The 17,938-nt window shown below is 50.7% G+C and overlaps 1 protein-coding gene across 3 annotated transcripts in view; it reads left to right on the plus strand.

Moving 5' to 3' along the window:
• The first annotated feature begins 9,483 nt into the window (after window positions 1-9,483).
• c9 (complement component 9) overlaps window positions 9,484-17,938 on the plus strand; it is a 132,857-nt gene continuing 124,402 nt past the window's right edge. For all 3 annotated transcript variants that reach the window (XM_072515614.1, XM_072515616.1, XM_072515615.1), the window contains exons 1-3: window positions 9,484-9,634; window positions 13,473-13,599; window positions 14,296-14,440. In XM_072515614.1, the coding sequence (XP_072371715.1) occupies window positions 9,552-9,634; window positions 13,473-13,599; window positions 14,296-14,440 (355 nt within the window). In that variant the 5' untranslated portion in view covers window positions 9,484-9,551. The remainder of the gene's footprint in view (window positions 9,635-13,472; window positions 13,600-14,295; window positions 14,441-17,938) is intronic.

Here is a 17,938-nt window from a genome sequence, read left to right on the forward strand (position 1 = left end):
ATTCTCCCCGTGTCTGCGTGGGTCTCACCCCCACAACCCAAAGATGTGCAGGGTAGGTGGGTTGGCCACACTAAATTGCCCCTTAATTTGAAAAAGTTAATTGGGTGCTCTAAATTTATTTTTAAAAAACCAATGTCCCATCACGCTACATTTCCTGAACCATGTGTCCCGTGTTCCAGTCCTGGTGCTGATACCAGCACTGGCTGAGTTGTGATAAAAGCTCTTTATAGACTTCCGGGTGCGGCGATGACCAGCTGAGTCGCACATTTCGGCAGCTCCCTGTGAAACGGACTTTTGGGCTCTTGACGGCAATTTTGACGGCTAAAAACACTGTGCGGTAAACCAGAAGGGAATCCCCCCTGGATACGGATGGAAAAAGGAGAGGGAAGTGGCCAGATTGCAGTGGATCCTTTAGAATAGCGGCAAGGAAGGCAAGCAAAAACCAAGATGGCGTCGGAAGGTGGCAGTTTAACATGGGGCCCTGAACAACAAGAGTTCTTGAAATGCTGTGTGGAAGAGATCAAAAAGGAAATGAAGAAAGAGCTGTTGGCCCCGATACTACAGGCGATCGAAGGGCTAAAGGAGGAACAAAAGACCCAGGAGCGGGAGCTTCGGGTCGTGAAGGCAAAGGCAGCCGAGAATGAGGACGATATACAGGGCCTGGTGGTGAAGACGGAGACGCAGGAGGCACATCAGAAACGATGTGTGGAAAGGTTGGAGGCACTGGAAAACAACGCAAGGAGGAACAACCTGAGGATTCTTGGTCTTCCTGAAGGTGTGGAGGGAGCGGACGTCGGGGCATATGTGAGCACGATGCTGCACTCGTTAATGGGAGCGGAGGCCCCGGCAGGTCCGTTGGAGGTGGAGGGAGCATACCGAGTGATGGCGCGAGGACCAAGAGCAGGAGAAATTCCCAGAGCCATAGTGGTGAGATTCCTCCGTTTTAAGGATAGAGAAATGGTCCTTAGATGGGCGAAGAAAACTCGGAGCAGTAAATGGGAGAACGCGGTGATCCGCGTTTATCAAGACTGGAGTGCGGAGGTGGCGAGAAGGAGGGCGAGCTTTAATCGGGCCAAGGCGGTGCTTCATAAAAAGAAGATAAAATTTGGAATGCTGCAACCGGCAAGACTGTGGGTCACATATCGAGAGAGGCACCACTACTTTGAGACGGCGGATGAAGCGTGGACTTTTATTGTGGAAGAAAAACTGGAATGAGCGGGTTATTAAAAAGAACGTTCGAACAAAGTGGTGGGGCGAATGTGGGGGGCAAAGAGGGGTTTTATGTACTAATCCTGCGATGCGGTAACTTTTCTCTCTCCCACAGGTGGTGATGGGGGGAGGAGGGGAGGTGGAGGAGATGGGGCGTTGGCCATTGGGGGCGGGGCCAATGGAGAAGCGCGGGCTTGGTTCCCGCGCTATGATAATCATGGCGGGAATAGAGAAGCAGGAAGGAGGGGGCGTCGCACGGTGCGAGCCGAGGTCACGGGGGAAAGCCGAGGTCAGCCAGAGTTTGCTGACTTCTGGGAGCAACATGGGGGGAGTAATTACGCTAGCGGGGGATCTAGCGGGGGGGGTGGGAGGGGGGAATTACTGGGTTGCTGCTGCTGGGGAGAGGGGGGAGCTGGTATGGGAGAGGATGGGCGGGGGGGCACCGCCTGGGGGAGATACAGCTGCGTGGGAACCGGGTGAGGAGCTGGAAAAAGGTGATGGCTAATCGACAAGGGGGGAGGGGTAGGAAGCCCCCCAACTCGGCTGATCACGTGGAACGTGAGAGGGCTGAACGGGCCGATAAAGAGGGCACGGGTACTCGCACACCTTAAGAAACTTAAGGCAGATGTGGTTATCTTACAGGAAACGCACCTGAAACTGATAGACCAGGTTAGGCTACGCAAAGGATGGGTGGGGCAGGTGTTCCATTCGGGGCTAGATGCGAAAAACAGGGGGGTGGCTATATTAGTGGGGAAGCGGGTAATGTACGAGGCAAAGACTATAGTGGCGGATAACGGGGGCAGATACGTGATGGTGAGTGGCAAACTACAGGGGGAGACGGTGGTTTTGGTAAACGTATATGCCCCGAACTGGGATGATGCCAATTTTATGAGGCGGATGCTAGGACGCATTCCGGACCTAGAGATGGGAAAGCTGATAATGGGGGGAGATTTTAATATGGTGTTGGAACCAGGGCTGGATAGGTCGAAGTCCAGGACTGGAAGGAGGCCGGCAGCAGCCAAGGTACTTAAAGATTTTATGGAGCAGATGGGAGGTGTAGACCCGTGGAGATTTAGCAGACCTAGGAGTAAGGAGTTCTCGTTTTTCTCCTATGTCCATAAAGTCTACTCGCGAATAGACTTTTTTGTGCTGGGTAGGGCATTGATCCCGAAGGTGAGGGGAATGGAGTATACGGCTCTCGCCATTTCGGATCACGCTCCACACTGGGTGGACTTGGAGATAGGGGAGGAAACAGGAGGGCGCCCACCCTGGAGAATGGACATGGGACTAATGGCAGATGAGGGGGTGTGTCTAAGGGTGAGGGGGTGCATTGAAAAGTACTTGGAACTCAATGATAATGGGGAGGTCCAGGTGGGAGTGGTCTGGGAGGCGTTGAAGGCGGTGGTTAGAGGGGAGCTGATATCAATAAGGGCACATAAAGGGAAGCAGGAGAGTAAGGAACGGGAGCGGTTGCTGCAAGAACTTTTGAGGGTGGACAGACAATATGCGGAAGCACCGGAGGAGGGACTGTACAGGGAAAGGCAAAGGCTACATGTAGAATTTGACTTGCTGACTACAGGCACTGCAGAGGCACAATGGAGGAAGGCACAGGGTGTACAGTACGAATATGGGGAGAAGGCGAGCAGGTTGCTGGCACACCAATTGAGGAAAAGGGGAGCAGCGAGGGAAATAGGGGGAGTGAGGGATGAGGAAGGAGAGATGGAGCGGGGAGCGGAGAGAGTGAATGGAGTGTTCAAGACATTTTATAAAAAATTATATGAAGCTCAACCCCCGGATGGGAGGGAGAGAATGATGGGCTTCTTGGATCGGCTGGAATTTCCCAAGGTGGAAGAGCAGGAAAGGGTGGGACTGGGAGCACAGATCGAGGTAGAAGAAGTGGTGAAAGGAATTAGGAGCATGCAGGCGGGAAAGGCCCCGGGACCGGATGGATTCCCAGTCGAATTCTATAGAAAATATGTGGACTTGCTCGCCCCGGTACTGACGAGGACCTTTAATGAGGCAAAGGAAAGGGGACAACTGCCCCCGACTATGTCTGAAGCAACAATATCGCTTCTCTTAAAGAAGGAAAAGGACCCGCTACAATGCGGGTCCTATAGACCTATTTCCCTCCTAAATGTAGATGCCAAGGTCCTGGCCAAGGTAATGGCAATGAGAATAGAGGAATGTGTCCCGGGGGTGGTCCACGAGGACCAAACTGGGTTTGTGAAGGGGAGACAGCTGAACACGAATATACGGAGGTTGTTAGGGGTAATGATGATGGCCCCACCAGAGGGAGAAACGGAGATAGTAGTGGTGATGGATGCCGAGAAAGCATTTGATAGAGTGGAGTGGGATTATTTGTGGGAGGTGTTGAGGAGATTTGGTTTTGGAGAGGGGTATGTTAGATGGGTGCAGCTGTTGTATAGGGCCCCAAGTGGCGAGCGTGGTCACGAATGGACGGGGATCTGCATATTTTCAGCTCCATAGAGGGACAAGGCAGGGATGCCCTCTGTCCCCATTATTGTTTGCACTGGCGATTGAGCCCCTGGCGATAGCGTTGAGGGGTTCCAAGAAGTCGAGGGGAGTACTTAGGGGAGGAGAAGAGCACCGGGTATCTTTGTATGCGGACGATTTGCTACTATACGTGGCGGACCCGGCGGAGGGGATGCCAGAAATAATGCGGATACTTGGGGAGTTTGGGGATTTTTCAGGGTATAAATTGAACATGGGGAAAAGTGAGTTGTTTGTGGTGCATCCAGGGGAGCAGAGTAGAGAAATAGAGGACCTACCGTTGAGGAACTTAACAAGGGACTTTCGTTACCTGGGGATCCAGATAGCTAAGAATTGGGGCACATTGCATCGGTTAAATTTAACGCGGTTGGTGGAACAGATGGAGGAGGATTTCAAGAGATGGGATATGGTATCCCTGTCAATGGCAGGGAGGGTGCAGGCGGTTAAGATGGTGGTCCTCCCGAGATTCCTCTTTGTGTTTCAGTGCCTCCCGGTGGTGATTATGAAGGCTTTTTTTAAAAGGATTGAAAAGAGCATCATGGGTTTTGTGTGGGCCGGGAAGACCCCGAGAGTGAGGAAGGGATTCTTACAGCGTAGCAGGGATAGTGGGGGCTGGCACTACCGAGCCTAAGTGAGTATTATTGGGCCGCTAATATTTCAATGGTGAGTAAGTGGATGGGAGAGGAGGAGGGAGCGGCGTGGAAGAGATTAGAGAGGGCGTCTTGTAGGGGGACTAGCCTACAGGCTATGGTGACAGCCCCATTGCCGTTCTCACCGAGGAACTACACCACAAGCCCGGTGGTGGTGGCTACACTGAAGATTTGGGGAGAGTGGAGACGGCATAGGGGAAAGACTGGAGCCTTGGGGGGGTCCCCGATAAGAAACAACCATAGGTTTGCCCCGGGGGGAATGGATGGGGGATATGGAATGTGGCAAAGAGCAGGAATAACGCAACTGAAAAATCTGTTTGTGGATGGGAAGTTCGCGAGTCTGGGAGCGCTGACCGAGAAATATGGGTTGCCCCAAGGGAATACATTTCAGGTATATGCAACTGAGGGCTTTTGCGAGGCAACAGGTGAGGGAATTCCCGCAGCTCCCGACACAAGAGGTGCAGGACAGAGTGATCTCAAAGACATGGGTGGGGGATGGTAAGGTGTCAGATATATATAGGGAAATGAGGGACGAAGGGGAGACTATGGTAGATGAACTAAAAGGGAAATAGGAAGAAGAGCTGGGGGAGGAGATCGAGGAGGGGCTGTGGGCAGATGCCCTAAGCAGGGTAAACTCGTCGTCCTCGTGTGCCAGGCTAAGCCTGATTCAGTTTAAGGTATTACACAGGGCACATATGACTGGAGCACGGCTCAGTAAATTTTTTGGGGTGGAGGATAGGTGTGCGAGGTGCTCGAGAAGCCCAGCGAATCATACCCAGATGTTTTGGTCATGCCCGGCACTACAGGGGTTTTGGATGGGGGTGACAAAGGTGCTTTCAAAAGTAGTAGGAGTCCGGGTCGAACCAAGCTGGGGGTTGGCTATATTTGGGGGTTGCACAAGAGCCGGGAGTGCAGGAGGCGAGAGAGGCCGATGTTTTGGCCTTTGCGTCCCTAGTAGCCCGGCGCAGGATATTGCTAATGTGGAAAGAAGCCAAGCCCCCGGGGGTGGAGACCTGGATAAATGACATGGCAGGGTTTATAAAGCTAGAGCGGATTAAGTTCGTCCTAAAGGGGTCGGTTCAAGGGTTCACCAGGCGGTGGCAACCGTTCGTCGAATACCTCGCAGAAAGATAGACGGAATGGGAAAAAGAAGGCAGCAGCAGCAGCCCAGGATCGGGGGGGGGGGGGGGGGGGGGGGGGGGGGGGGGGGGGGGGGGGGGGGGGGGGGGGGGGAGGAACCAGAAGGACTCTCAGGGTTGTTAATATATACTGTATAATATGTATAGGGTCGTTGCTACAGATAATTATATATTGGACTGTTAAATTATATTTTTGGAGAGTATTACTTGTGACAAGGCAGTTGCCAATTAGGGGCTAGATTTTATTTTTGTTATTTATTATTTATTCATTTTTTGTTTATAAAATAGGTCATTGCTATTTGTGTTGTTATAATATTGTGTAAAGGATGCACAATGTACTGTGTTGGTTGACCAAAATATTTTCAATAAAATATTTAATAAAAAAAAAAAAGCTCTTTATAAAACCGTTTCCTCGGTTTCCACCAAACAATGACGTTTAGTCACAGCACAACCAACAAGGTGCTCTTTGAAAGCGCGATTCAATTATTCCTACGCCCCCTTGCTCTTTCTCGCATTAGTACAAGTTATCGCTTTTTAAAATATTTATCCAACTTTCTTTAGGAAGTTATTGAACCGGCTTTGTCCACTCAGTACAGCATAACTCACTGATTTAAAAATTTAATTCTCCTCCATATCACTCTGGCTGCTTTACTAAGATTTAAGGTTGTCTCCTCTAATTACTGACTGCCCTGCCATTGGCAGGAAACAGTTTCTGTCTTATTTACTCTAACTATTCCTGACTTTGAACTCTGTTAGATCTCCCTTTAGCCTGCCCTGTTACCTTGTTTTATAAGCAAGCGTAAAGATTAGCCCAGGAATTATAGGCCAGTCAGTTCAGCTTCAATGGTGGGGCAACTTCCAAAACAATTGGGCGGGATTCTCCCTTCGGGCGGCTGGAGTAAAAACGGCCGATCCCGGCGCCGCGGGGTCCGCACATACGCAGCCGGGCCGGCGCCAACCAGCGCACGCACAGTGGCCTTCTTCCCATGCCTGCCCCGACGCCAAATGGCACAGGGGTTACAGGAGCCGGCGCGGAGGTAAGGAGGCCGGCGGGGGCAAGAGAGGCCAACTGCTGATCGGGGGTCGGACCCCCTCCCCCCCCCCCCAACAGTCCGACCCCGGACCCTTCAACTCCGACGTCCCGCCGGCTCAGAGGATGTTAGGACGCCGCCGGCGGGGACTCAGCTTTTTGATGATGGCCGCTCGGCCCATCCTGGCCAGAGAATCGGAGTGCCGGCCCAGGCCGGAGAGTCGGCGCGTACCCCGACCGGCACTGCACCGACCACGCCGATTCTCCGCACTGCGTTGAATTGCGTCCCGCCGCCGGGGCAGAGTGGCGCGATTCGCGCGGCGCCATGCCAATTCTCCGACCCGGCGGGGGGTCGGAGAATTCCGCCCATTAATTTAGGACAAAATTATTCGTCAGCTGGGCAATGCAGGTTGATTAAGGAAAGCCAGCATGGATTCTTAAGGGGCTATCATGTTTGATTAACTTGCTGGACGTTTTTGAGGAGGTAACAGAGGGTTGATGAGGTAAAACAGTTGATGTAGTGTACAAGGACTTCCAGAAGGTTTTGATACAGTGCCACACAGCAGACTTGTGAGAAAAGTTATAGCTTATGGAATAAAAGGGACAGTAGCTACGTGGATACAAATTTGACTGCGTGACAGGGAATGCAGTAATGCTTAATGGATATATTTTGGGTTGGAGGAAGGTTTGTAGTGGTGTTTCCCAGCGGTCAGTTTTGGGACCCTTGCTTATCCTGATTATATTAATGATCCAGATCTTGGTGTGCAGGGGACAATTAAAAAATTTGTGGGTGATATAAGACTTGGAAGTATTGCGAACTGTGAAGAGGATAGTGTAGAACTTCAAAAGGACTTAGATAAGTTGGTGAAGTGGGCAGGCAGGTGGCAGATGACGTTCAATGCAGAGAAATGTGAAACGATTCATTTTGGTGGAAAGAACATGGAGAGACAATATAAAGGGTATAATTCTGAAGCAGGAGCAGAGGGACTATGAGGGGTCTGGACAAGTCAATGGGAAGGAAGGTCCCATTGAACAAAGAACAAAGAACAGTACAGCACAGGAACAGGTCTTCGCCCATTAATGCCGACCATGCTGCCCGTCTAACCTAAAACCTTCCGGGGGTGCGTATCCTTCTATTCCCTCCTATTCATGTCTTACTGGAAGGTTTGAGAACCAAAGGTCACAGGTTTAAGGTAATGGGGAAAAGATGTAAACGTTTTGTGAAGGAGACTTTTTTCACAGCGAGTGGTTCGGTTCTGAATGCGCTGCGTGAGAGTGTGGTGGAGGCATTTGAAGCTCTCGAAAGTGAAGTAGACTGTTATCCGTACAGGAAACTACAAAAGGTTGTGAATGTAGCCCAGTCCATCACGCACACCAGCCTCCCATCCATGGACTCTATCTATAATTCCCGCTGCCTTGGAAAGGCCGCCAGCATAATTAAGGACCCCACGCACCCGGGCATACTCTCTTCCACCTTCTTCCGTCAGGGAAAAGATACCAAAGTTTGAGGTCACGTACCAACCGACTCAAGAACAGCTTCTCCCTACCGCCATCAGACTTTTGAATGGACCGACCTTGTATTAAGTTGATCTTTTCTCTACATCTTGCTATAACTGTAACATTATATTCTGCAGTCTCTCCTTCCTTCCCTATGTACGGTCTGCATTGTTTGTACAGCATGCAGGAAACAATACTTTTCACTGTATACTGATATATGTGACAATAATAAATCAAATCAAATCAAAGAATGTGCAGGGTTACTGGGAGAAGGCGGAGCGAAACGGCATTGAGTCTGTCAATCGAGGGCCAGTACACACTCGATGGGCCCAATGGCTGGCTCCTGCACTGTAACAATTCTGTGATTCTGAGAATAATTCCAGTCTCTTCAGGTGAACCGGAGTCCCGCATTCCCAGTAATATTTTAGTAAATCTCCCCTGCACCCCTCCAAGACCTGACATCCTTCAGTGTGGTCCCAGAATTTGATGCATAGTTTCAGCTGAGGTCAAAACAGTGCTCAGATCCCAGTAACGTGCATAAAAATTAGAATCAGACCGTAAGACATTGCAGCAGAGTCAGGCCATTCGGCCATCGAGTCTGCTCCGCCATTCAATAAGGTCATGGCTGCTCTGATGGTAATCTCAACCCCACATTCCTGCCCACCCCGCTACCCTTTCACCCCCTTGTTAATCTCCCCATGCCCCTCCACCCAACCTCTCCATGTCCCTCAACCTGGCCCCCTCATCCACTAACCTCCCCTCACTTTCCCCTCATATCCACTAGCCTCGCCCCCTCAGATTCCTCAACCCCGCTTTGCCTGATCCCCCTCCAGAAAGACGGCAAGCACCATTCACGTCGCCCCTCGCAACACCCTTCCAGGCAGCACGGTAGCATTGTGGATAGCACAATTGCTTCACAGCTCCAGGGTCCCAGGTTCGATTCCCGGCTTGGGTCACTGTCTGTGCGGAGTCTGCACATCCTCCCCGTGTGTGCGTGGGTTTCCTCCGGGTGCTCCGGTTTCCTCCCACAGTCCAAAGATGTGCAGGTTAGGTGGATTGGCCATGATAAATTGCCCTTAGTGTCCAAAATTGCCCTTAGTGTTGGGTGGGGTTACTGGGTTATGGGGATAGGGTGGAGGTGTTGACCTTGGGTAGCGTGCTCTTTCCAAGAGCCGGTGCAGACTCGATGGGCCGAATGGCCTTCTTCTGCACTGTAAATTCTATGATAATCTATGATTAACCTGCTCCACAATTTGATTAGGCTTTGGGAGTAAACATTGTCCCTGGATTCCTACCTGACTCTATTCCTGTTTCAATCTGTGTCAGCAGGGTCAATTGTTGCTGCACATCAGGAGCCCATTTGATCTTTGTTCCTCGTCAGCCGTGTCAACTACGGTGAGTTAATGACCTGAGAGGGAGCTGGGTTGCCCTGTCGATGATTGACAGACACGCTCCACTTAGTCCTTCTACCCTAAGGGATCTCGACGTGTGACAACACAGCAGCAGCGAGGGAAGATGGCCAGAATTCTCGCTATCATTTCTCTCTATGGCTTGGTCTTCTCTCTGACTCTCTTGCCCAACTTGGAGGGGAAGGAAAGGTAAGGCTGTGTGTGTGTGAGACAACTGCCGTGGGGATTCTCAAATCCCCTGTGGGGCCCAATGTTTACAAAAGAGCTCAGGAAGAAAAAGCAAACTGGCATTTATACAGCACCTTTGCTAGCCTCAGTATGTCACTGTTGCAGTGCAGGAAATGCAACAACAGATTTTTACACAGCAAGCTCCCCACATCATGTGCAGGTAATCGGTTTTTGTCATGTTGACCGAAGGGTAAATATTGGTCAGGACATTAGGAGAAATGCACATCAATGGTGGTCCTGGGATCTTTTCCATCCACGCAGAGGGCAGACAGGACCTTAACTTAACAGCATAGAATCGAATCCCCACAGTGCAGAAGGAGGCCATCAAGTCTGCGGCGACCCTTTGAAAGATCACCCGACGCAGGTCCACTCCCCCCCCCCCCCCCCCCCCACCCCCGACGCAGGTCCACTCCCCCCCCGCCCCCCCCCCCCCCCCCCCCCCATCCCGCCCTATCCCAGTAACCCCATCTGCACAACCCTGGACACTAAGGGGCAATTTATCACGGCCAATCCACCTGACCTGCACATCTTTAGATTGTGGGAGGAAACCGGAGGAAACCCACGCAGACACGGGGAGAATGTACAAACTCCACACACAGTCACCCGAGGATGGAATTGAACCCCGGTCCCTGGCGCTGTGAGGTAGCAGCGCTAACCACTGTGCTGTCCACACACCGCATGCAAACGTCTCTTCTGTGGCACTGCAGCACTCCCTCAGTCCGCCGTTGTCGGCCTAGATTCTGTTCATTTCAATGCAATTGGATCTGAGCCCTTCTCATTCAGAGGAGCGGGCGCTGCCAACTTGAACCCTCAGAGATGGAGGCAGGGCAGGCAGATTCACTCACAGCCTATACAAATGGATAGTCCACTTTTTGGGAGTCGAAGGTGCATCATGGAATTCCGGGTCTGACCCCAATCCTAGTGCTCCCTGTCCCACTCTCTCCCAGCTCGTTACAAAAGGCCACAGTGGAACAGTTAGAGGGACTGAACTCCCTGAGGAACTGAGGGCAGTACGAGACGGAAGGTCCATGACGAACGTCAGGGCAAGGTTTTTTAAAATCTTGTTGGCACCAACTCTGAGTGACTAAATCACACCAAATCTCTCCTGGGTTCGACTGCTCAAACTTTGCCAGGAAATGGTGCAGACGTTTGTTTCTGTTGTGGTGTAAATACCCTCTACAGGAGGCAGTGGCGTTGTCACTGGTCTAATAATCCAGAGACCTGGACTCACGCTCTGGGGACCCAGTTCGAACCCCACCACGGCAGATGGTGAAATTTGAATCCATTAAAAATCTGGAATTAAAAGTCAAATGATGACCATGAAACCATTGTCGATTGTCGTAAAAACCCATCTGGCTCACTAATGTCTTTAGGGAAGGAAATCTGCCGTCCTTCCCTGGTCTGGCCTACATGTGACTCCAGGTCCACAGTAATGTGGTTGACTCTTAATTGCTCCTCAGGGATGGGAAATAAATCTTGGTCCCGTCAGCGACGCCCACACCCCATCAACGAATAGATTTTAAAAATAATATACTCCCGACATTTCTCCTCCCTTTAAAAACCTTTCAATAATTTAAATCCCCATTACACTTCTCCCCCCATTTTGATATCATTTACAGTTACCCTCTTTAATATTCCCTCACACTGCCCCATTTAACTTCCATCTACACATAACCCTACCCTCCTCTCTGTAAATACCCCCAACCCGACCCTTTTAACTACCCCAATACTCATCCCCGTTAGTAAATAAAGGCAGCACGGCAGCACAGTGGTTAGCACTGTTGCTTCACAGCGCCAGGTTTGATTCCCGGAGGACTGGAGAATAGCCAATGTTGTTCCTCTGTTTAAGAAGGGTAGCAAGGATAATCCAGGGAACTACAGGCCGGTGAGCCTTACTTCAGTGGTAGGGAAATTACTGGAGAGAATTCTTCGAGACAGGATCTACTCCCATTTGGAAGCAAATGGACGTATTAGTGAGAGGCAGCACGGTTTTGTGAAGGGGAGGTCGTGTCTCACTAACTTGATAGAGTTTTTCGAGGAGGTCACAAAGATGATTGATGCAGGTAGGGCAGTGGATGTTGTCTATATGGACTTCAGTAAGGCCTTTGACAAGGTCCCTCATGGTAGACTAGTACAAAAGGTGAAGTCACATGGGATCAGGGGTGAGCTGGCAAGATGGATACAGAACTGGCTAGGTCATAGTAGGCAGAGAGTAGCAATGGAAGGATGCTTTTCTAATTGGAGGGCTGTGACCAGTGGTGTTCCGCAGGGATCAGTGCTGGGACCTTTGCTGTTTGTAGTATATATAAATGATTTGGAGGAAAATGTAACTGGTCTGATTAGTAAGTTTGCAGACGACACAAAGGTTGGTGGAATTGCGGATAGCGATGTGGACTGTCAGAGGATACAGCAGGATTTAGATTGTTTGGAGACTTGGGCGGAGAGATGGCAGATGGAGTTTAATCCAGACAAATGTGAGGTATTGCATTTTGGAAGGTCTAATGCAGGTAGGGAATATACAGTGAATGATAGAACCCTCAAGAGTATTGAAAGTCAGAAAGATCTAGGAGTACAGGTCCACAGGTCACTGAAAGGGGCAACACAGGTGGAGAAGGTAGTCAAGAAGGCATACGGCATGCTTGCCTTCATTGGCCGGGGCATTGAGTATAAGAATTGGCAAGTCATGTTGCAGCTGTATAGAACCTTAGTTAGGCCACACTTGGAGTATAGTGTTCAATTCTGGTCGCCACACTACCAGAAGGATGTGGAGGCTTTAGAGAGGGTGCAGAAGAGATTTACCAGAATGTTGCCTGGTATGGAGGGCATAAGCTATGAGGAGCGGTTGAATAAACTCGGTTTGTTCTCACTGGAACGACGGAGGTTGAGGGGCAGCCTGATAGAGGTCTACAAGATTATGAGGGGCATAGACAGAGTGGATAGTCAGAGGCTTTTCCCCAGGGTAGAGGGGTCAATTACTAGGGGGCATAGGCTGAAGGTGAGAGGGGCAAGGTTTAGAGTAGATGTACGAGGCAAGTTTTTTACACAGAGGGTAGTGAATGCCTGGAACTCGCTACCGGAGGAGGTAGTGGAAGCAGGGACGATAGTGACGTTTAAGGGGCATCATGACAAATATATGAATAGGATGGGAAGAGAGGGATACGGACACAGGAAGTGTAGAAGATTGTAGTTTAGTCGGGCAACATGGTCGGCACGGGCTTGAAGGGCCGAAGGGCCTGTTCCTGTGCTGTACATTTCTTTGTTCTTTGTTTTGTTCCCGGCTTGGGTCACTGTCTGTGCGGAGTTTGCACGTTCTCCCCGTGCCTGTGTGGGTTTCCTCCGGGTGCTCCGGTTTCCTCCCACAAGTCCCGAAAGAGGTGCTTGTTAAATGAATTGGACATTCTGAATTCTCCCTCCGTGTACCCGAACAGGTGCCGCAATGTGGCGACGAGGGGGTTTTCACAGTAACTTCAGTGCAGTGTTAATGTAAACCTACTTGTGACAGTAATAAAGATTATTGTAAAGATTATTATTATAAATACACCACGGGCTCCTTTTTAAAACCCAATTACATCCCTCCTCCCATTATCCTGTGAACACACTACAATCCTCTCCCCTCTCGATTGGATGGTGCTGATTAATCATCTTCCAGCATACCTGACTTACGCCCACCTCTTCTTCCTCAACTCGTTGCACACTCTGGGCCTTGCCACTTCACCTGGCTTCCCCTGAAGGCCCTGGGGCCCTCGGTCTAGGGTAGATCTCAATACACTGATGGCAATCCCTCCTGTTGATTCTTCAGCACCCTACTGGAAAATGGAGCACATCGGAGGAGAACAGAGAGGGACGTGAATACCCCAGCCAAGATCGCTTGTCAAGTCTCAGCCTGGGGTCAGTGGTCGACCTGCCAGCCATGCGTGGGACATAGGGTAAGATACGGACATTATGTTGACAGCATAACTAGAGCAGATGCCTGGAACTCCCTCCCTAACAGCACAGTGGGTGTGCCTTCACCCAATCGACTGCAGCGGTTCACGAAGGCGGCTCATCTCGAGGGCAATTAGGGATTGGCAATTAAACTGCTGACCTGGCCAGCAACAGCCAATCGCTGTGGAAGAATTACAGAAAGGATGATTGGCAGAGAAACAAATTCCATTTGAATCTTTAATGACATCATATTTGTTTCAAAATTAATTTACGGGATGTGGGCATCGTTGACTGGGTCAGCATTTATTGCCCATCCCTAGTTGCCCTTCACAAGATGGTGGTGAGCCGCCTTCTTGAGCCGCTGCAGTTCCTGGGGTGTAGGTACACCCACTGTGCTGTTAGGGAGGGAGTTCCAGGATGTTGCCTCAGCGACAGTGAAGGAACGGCGATATATTTCCAATTCAGGATGGTGAGTGACTCGGAGGGGAGCCTCCAGGTGGGGGGTTCCCGGGTATCTGCTGCTCTGAAACCTCTGGGTGGTAGATCTTTGTCATTTGCATTTACTCAAATACTGAGCTCGTTTATTTGTCCTTTGCACAGGCATTTCTAACAGCAAGTTGTATTTGTGCAGCACCTTTAATGTGGAGAAAGTTCCTGAAGTGATTTCACACACTCTGTGTTCTCTGCTTTCTGTACAGTATCGATCCAGGAATATTGTCCAGTTTGGTCAGTTTGGGGGCAGAACGTGCAGAGATGTATTATCTGACGAGGAAGCCTGTCCCATCAGCGGGAACTGTGAGGCGCCACCGGTCAACTGTGGAAGCAACTTCCAATGTGACAACGGTAATTTACTTAATTATGTTTGGGTCTGTGCAAGTGTGTGTGTGTGTGTTACACTGTGTGAGTGTTACAGTGTGTGTGTGTGTGTTACACTGTGTGTGTGTGTTATGTGTATGTGAACATTACAGCCTGTGTGTATGTTATGTGTCTTACAGCGTATGTGTGTTACAGCACGTGTGTGTGTGGTGTTACAGCACGTGCGTGTGTGGTGCTCCAGCACGTGCGCGTGTGTTACAGCACATGTCTGTGTGTTACAGCATGTGTGTGTGGTGTTACAGCACATGTGCGTGGTGTTACAGCACGTGTGTGTGTGGTGTTACAGCACGTGTGTGTGTGGTGTTACAGCACGTGTGTGTGTGGTGTTACAGCACGTGTGTGGTGTTACAGCACGTGTGTGTGTGGTGTTACAGCATGTGTGTGGTGTTACAGCACGTGTGTGTGTGGTTTTACAGCACGTGCGTGTGTGGTGCTCCAGCACATGCGCGTGTGTTACAGCACGTGTGTGTGATACAGCACGTGTGTGTGCATTACACCATTTGTGTGTGCGTTACAGTACGTGTGTGTGTGTTACAGCACGTGTGTGGTGTTACAGCACGTGTGTGTGTGTTACAGCACGTGTGTGTTACAGCACGTGTGTGTGTTACAGCGTATGTGTGTGTTACAGCATGTGTGTGTGTTACAGCATGTGTGTGTTACAGCGTGTGTGTTATAACGTATGTGTGTTACAGCGTGTGTGTGTTATTGTGTGTGTGTTACAGTGTGTGTGTGTGCTACAGCATGTGTGTGTGCTACAGCGTGTGTGTGTTACAGCGTGTGTGCGTTACAGCGTTTGTGTATGTGTGTTACAGCACGTGCGTGTATTATAGTGTTTGTGTTAGTGTATGTGTCTGTTTGTGCGTGTGTGTTACAGCATGTGTGTGTGTTACAGCACGTGTGTGTCACAGCACGTGTGTGTGTTACAGCGTGTGTGTGTGTTACAGCGTGTGTGTGTGTTACAGCATCCGTGTGTGTTTGTTAGAGTGAATAAGTGTTACAGCGTATGTGTATTACAGCATGTGTGTGATACAACGTGGGTGTTATAACGTATGTGTGTTACAGCGTGTGTGTGTTATTGCATGTGTGTGTGTTACAGCGTGTGTGTGTGTTACAGCGTGTGTGTGTGTTACAGCGTGTGTGTGTTACAGCATGTGTGTGTTACAGCATGTGTGTGTTACAGCACGTGCGTGTATTATAGTGTTTGTGTTCGTGTATGGGTCTGTTTGTGTGTGTGTTACAGCATGTGTGTGTGTTACAGCACGTGTGTGTTACAGCACATGTGTGTGTTATAGCTGTCATGATATTCAAACACACACATCATGATGGACACACCAACAGGCAAATCAGAGCACACAACACCACAACCAATCACAGACAAGAACACCAACCACATAAAAAGCACGAGCACGACACCTGGTGGTCAGTAGGTCTGGGGATAAAGAAACAGAGAAGAGCTGTTACAACATCACAAGCAGGGAACCCCCACGTGCAGAGTGCAAAGACAAAACTGTACATAGTAAGTTTGAATAAAATAGCGTTGTACCATATACAACCGTGTTGGCTCATCTGTGTGTCAGAACACCCAACACCACATGGTACAGGAGTGGATCGATACCTGCCTACTAACCTGCCATTCTGGACATGGACCGCACCGACAAACCGCAGCCGTTGCAAGTCGCGGGGAACCTAGGTACCAATTGGAAGCTCTTCAGGCAGCGATTTGACCTGTACATCCGTGCCACCGAAAAACAGAGTGCCTCGGATGACACGAAGATTGCAATGCTCCTCTTCTACGCAGGTCAGCACGCCACCGACGTCTTCAACTCACTGATGTTCGAAGAAGGCGAAAACCAATCCAAATATGACACGGTCATCCTCAAACTGGACCAGCACTTTCAAGTTGAAGTAAATGAAAGTTTTGAAAGATACCTCTTTCAGCAACGCCTGCAAGGTAAGGAGGAGCTTTTTCAACCCTTCTTGACGCACCTCCGGATTCTAGCGCAGTCCTGCGGTTACGGCACCACCACAGAGTCCATGATCAGGGACCAGATTGTTTTTGGCGTTGCCTCTAGTGGCCTACGCCAGCAGCTTCTTAAAATGAAAAGCCTCACCTTAGCGTCTGCTGTGGAAGCCTGTGTCCTCCACGAAAATGCTACCTGCCGTTTTGCCCGATTTCAGGCGTCCGAGTTGGCACGGAGGGGGTCCCCAGCCGTCGAATCGGCAAGCCAGGCCGCCCACGACGTCGAACGCATCCAGGCCGTCGATTACTTCCCGACCCACGGCCCGGACGACAGCGGCCGCTTCCCGCGCTTTTCGCGGTCTCCCGCGCAGGTGCGCGCCAAAAATAACGGCCACAACGAGGGACGCACTGCGCAGGCGCGCCCACCGCAAGATCGCACTGCGCATGCGCAGTGGCGCAACGAACGCCGTGACGTCATGACGTGCGGCAATTGTGGAGCTCTACATTTAAAAGGGCAATGTCCTGCAAAAAACCGACAGTGCCTCAGATGTGGCAAGATGGGCCACTACGCAGCCCACTGTCGTTCGGCTCAACCCATGGATCCGGCGCATCCTCGACAATCTCGCAGACAAGTCAGGACCGTCCAGCCCACGCATCAAGACTTCCAGTTAAGTGATGCAGATGACCAGGATGCCTTCCGCGTTTCCGTCATCGATGTCAACAAGGTCAATGCCATCAATCCAGCCGATGAGTGGTGTGCCACCCTGACGGTCAACCGATCGCGCGTCGCCTTCCGTCTGGACACCGGCGCATCCGCCAACCTGATTGCATATTCTGCAGTCCAGGCCATGAAGGTCAAACCACCCATCACGCCATCCCGGCTCAAGATGGTTGACTATAACGGGAACGTCATCCCGTCCATAGGATCTTGCCAGCTACAGGTAACTCACAAGATGCACACGGCCACACTCCCCTTCGAAGTTGTCGGCTCATCAAAGGACTCGTTACTGGGCGCACAGGCGTGTAAGGTCCTTCACCTGGTACAGCGCATTATGTCTCTCTCTCCAGATGAGATATCCGACTTCCCGGATGCTGAGTTCCACGCAAATCTCCATTCCCTCCTTGCTCACAACCAGGAGGTTTTTGAAGGCATGGGGACATTGCCATACACGTACAAGATTCGACTCAGACCGGACGCCATCCCTGTCGTTCACGCACCTCGCAGGGTTCCTGCGCCACTCAAAGACCGCCTCAAGGTACAACTGCAGGTTCTTCAGGACCAAGGGGTCGTATCCAGGGTCACGGAGCCCACACCATGGGTCAGCTCCATGGTCTGTGTAAAGAAGCCCTCTGGCGAGCTCCGTATATGTATAGATCCTAAAGATCTGAATAACAACATCATGCGGGAACACTATCCCATCCCGAAACGAGAGGACCTCACCAGCGAGATGGCGCGAGCCAAAATATTCACCAAATTGGATGCGTCCAAAGGATTTTGGCAGATC

The sequence above is a fragment of the Scyliorhinus torazame genome, chromosome 9 (assembly GCF_047496885.1).
Source record: "Scyliorhinus torazame isolate Kashiwa2021f chromosome 9, sScyTor2.1, whole genome shotgun sequence".
Lineage (NCBI taxonomy): Eukaryota > Metazoa > Chordata > Chondrichthyes > Carcharhiniformes > Scyliorhinidae > Scyliorhinus > Scyliorhinus torazame.